Source organism: Microtus ochrogaster, linkage group LG4, assembly GCF_000317375.1.
Source record: "Microtus ochrogaster isolate Prairie Vole_2 linkage group LG4, MicOch1.0, whole genome shotgun sequence".
In the NCBI taxonomy this organism is placed as follows: Eukaryota; Metazoa; Chordata; class Mammalia; order Rodentia; family Cricetidae; genus Microtus; species Microtus ochrogaster.
Genome location: NC_022030.1, coordinates 732,716 through 735,962, shown reverse-complemented (window position 1 = coordinate 735,962; position 3,247 = coordinate 732,716). Strand labels below are relative to the sequence as shown.

General features: G+C 47.1%; 1 protein-coding gene across 2 annotated transcripts in view; it reads left to right on the top strand.

Annotated features, from left to right (window-relative positions):
* Arhgap18 (Rho GTPase activating protein 18) overlaps positions 1-3,247 on the top strand; it is a 220,621-nt gene that overhangs the window by 69,613 nt on the left and 147,761 nt on the right. Inside the window, exon 1 of one of the 2 annotated variants that reach the window (XM_005360897.2) lies at positions 664-874. The exons of the other annotated variant lie outside the window; for it this stretch is intronic. Within the exon in view, the coding sequence (XP_005360954.1) occupies positions 762-874 (113 nt within the window). The 5' untranslated portion in view covers positions 664-761. Of the gene's footprint in view, positions 1-663; positions 875-3,247 lie in introns of those variants that run through there. 2 annotated transcript variants of the gene reach the window in all.

Sequence of the window (3,247 nt, the reverse complement as noted above, 5' to 3'; positions counted from 1 at the left end):
AGACATACACATACACACACAGACATACACATACACACAGACATACACACACAGAGACATACACATATACATACACCCACAGAGTTGGAAAGCAATAGAATCTCAGCAAATGTTGGAACTTCTTTTATTTTGGGCAATACCTCTTAACAGACAAGTCATTAGATAGACTTTTTTTTCAATCTCCTACACAATGTTTTGATAAAACAAGAGGTTTGTTTGACATTCCAGGGTACACAGTAACACAATATTTTAAATGCGGTAGCAAAGTCTTTCTTGTGATGGCCAGATGGCACTTGGATGCTCCTTGGTTTTGCGGTGGTGAATGTTGACGCCTCGCCTGAAGGGGTTAAGGAATGCCTTACTCGAGTTACTATGCGAAGTAGCAGAAACTATCAGATGGAAACAGGAATGGGGAAGGGGAAAAAGGCGCTGCCCTAGTCCACGGTTTCCTAACTCGCTAGGCTTGCATTGTCAGCTAGCTGTCTTCCTTTGGGGACATGGAGCACCACGCAGCACCCAGGCCCCCTTAACTGCTGCTGCTGACTAGGATGGCTGGGTTTAAACAAAGCTGTGAGTCACACACAGCCTGTAGCTGCAGGGCCAGGAAGCCCTGCTGGAGAGGCCACGCCCCTCTCCCTGTGAATCGCTGGCCCGGACAGGGGAGGGGCTGGCCCTTTGCTAATGAGCAAGTTGCCAAGGCGAGACAGGAACTTCATTCCTCTCTGTGTCAGGATCCCAGAAATTATGCCCCTTCTCTCATCATGAACTGGCTCTCGAGTTCCTCGGGAGTTGTGCTAACTGCTTACCACCCCAGCGGCAAGGACCAGGTCGTCGGGGAGAGCCATGGAAAGGGAGGCGATGAAGCCACCTCCAGGTAAGGAGACCAACAAAAAACCCCTACCTGCCCCAGGAACAAAGTGACAGGGAAGTTGTCATGAGGCAAGAGAATCACCTCTGCACTGGAAGCCTGACCTCAGGCTGCACCATAGACGTGTGGTTTCTTCCCTGTATCCGATTCACCAGGCGAATGCAAGAGCCTTTCGATTACCAGTGGTGGATGGGGGTGGAGGGGATGTGGCTCTGTGGCTCTCTCCCAGTGGCTTAGCAGGTGCATGTGCAAACGCTAACTGATCAAATGACTGTATCGGAAACACTCTCTGTGAGATGGAATTCTTGAATGGGCTCAAAAACTCCGCTGGAACTGTTAGCTGGGAAAGTCTGCCAAGAAGCAGGGAGGCTGGTCACTCTACTAGCTGTTTTGAGAGTGGCACCCTCCGCCCCGCGCTGAAAGCAGACCTCTTCGGCAAAATGCCCGGGCTGCTGGCCTGTGGCAGTGCTGTTCCCGTCCTTCGGTGTACGGAGACTACTCCCGCAGCCCAACACACCCCTCCAGAAGGGATTTCAAAAGGGAGTTTTTTTTTTTTTTTTTTTTTTTTTTTTTTTTTTGTCAGCAGGCAGCACTCACGCTGCTGCTGGAGGGAGTGTGGTTAATGTTAAATCACTTTATAGGCAGACAGGGCAAATGTTCTATAGACCATGGAGGCGCAGAGAGTCATCTTCTGTGTACTTTGTTCTGTTTTTCAAGGTTGGTTTCCCCCCTCTTCCTTTCTCTCCGTCGTGACCTTCTCCTTAGCTGAAACTTTCAATCTCCAGTCTTAGATATACATTACAAATATTGGCCTGGAAGCTTGCCAAACAACAGCAACAAAAAATTCGTTGTTAGTAGGTCTAATTTCATCGTGATGCTAAAAGTGATAATGAAAACTTCATTGTTCTTGGGTGACTTAACGCCCGGGACTTACACTGGAAGAATACCTCCTTTCATTGGCTTTTCAAATCCCCAAACGTGGGGACGTGGGAAAATCAAAGGAACAGCTGTAACATTCTGGGTGAGATCTTGGCTCAAGAACTTGGCTCCTCACGTGTTGCCCATTGTATCGAGGCCATTGAATGAACTCCTTTTCAAACTTGGGAGGGAATGGTAGCTTTTGTGCAACATGTGTTACTGTTTTGCTTTCTGTTGTCTTTGAGGATTATCAATTGTTTCCATCCATGCTTTTGAACAGCAGTAAAATATTCACCTTCTAGCTGTAAGCAGCCGGGGCCAGCAAACTGGTAGCTGCCCTGGTTTGGCTTCCACATGGCAGTCAAAATAGCCAGAGCTAGGCAAGCTTGCCTGTTCTTCAATTGTCATTGGCTTCAGGCTGGGTGGGCCTGAGGCCTGGAGGTCTGGCTTATGGTTGTGAGAGTTAATGAACCACTCCCCAGCCCCGCACTCCTGGCGGGTGTGTCCAAACCACTCATCCCATTGTTCAGACTCCAACCCCGGGGAATTCCTTCAGTTGTAGCAAAGTTTGCTGCTCTGAACTTATGCATGAGACTGCATATATTCCCTGGACACTCTTTCCTGATATCTGCAATTGTGTAGCTTGTTGTGGGTGGTTTAGACTTGAACAGTTGAAAAAATAAACAAGGAGGAAATGGATTGTTTTCAGCCACTGTGGCAGCAGAACTAACATGGGCCGAGGAGCAGGGTGGAGAGTATCCCATGCAGCCTGTGTTTGTGTGGGGGCCATGTCCCTAGGATGGCTCCAAGTGGCCTTTCTGCTGACTGCCACACTGCTTACCCACCCTGTCCTGGGATTTGGTTTTCATGAAGGACAGTTACTGATGCAGGGGAGACACGATGGAAAACTGGTTTGAGGCAGAAAGGAAGGAAGAGGGGGGTCAGTCCTCATTAATTTTTACCCTTGAACATAGGGTAATTTCTCAGCTAAGTAGAATGTAACTTTGGGAGATAGCTTGTTTAGCCTCGAAGGGGTTAAGACATTAGAATTGGCATGGAGTAAGGTTTGGTAGAAGGAGAGGAACTTGAAGGGTGAAATGGGTCAGTAGTGACTACCTAAGGATGGTGATAATGTCAGAACTGACTAGGGTGTTGGCTATGGGTGGGTTGGTTGACTAGTAGTGTAAGCATTAGGAAGGTGCTTGCTCCAAGATTTCAGTGATGGTTGATGCCTATTTTGTAAATAAAGCCAAAGTAAAACTCATATACAGAGGCATATACAGATCCTGCATGTCCTCATATCTGTTTAAAATGAGTTGGAGGTAGTTCAAAATTCTGACCATGCTAATCAAAAGACTCCATTTAGTCTAAATAATATCTATGTTGAAGAGCTTTTTAATCAAACAAATGGTTCGATATGATTAGCTTACACACACACATATGCATAATACAACTAAAAAC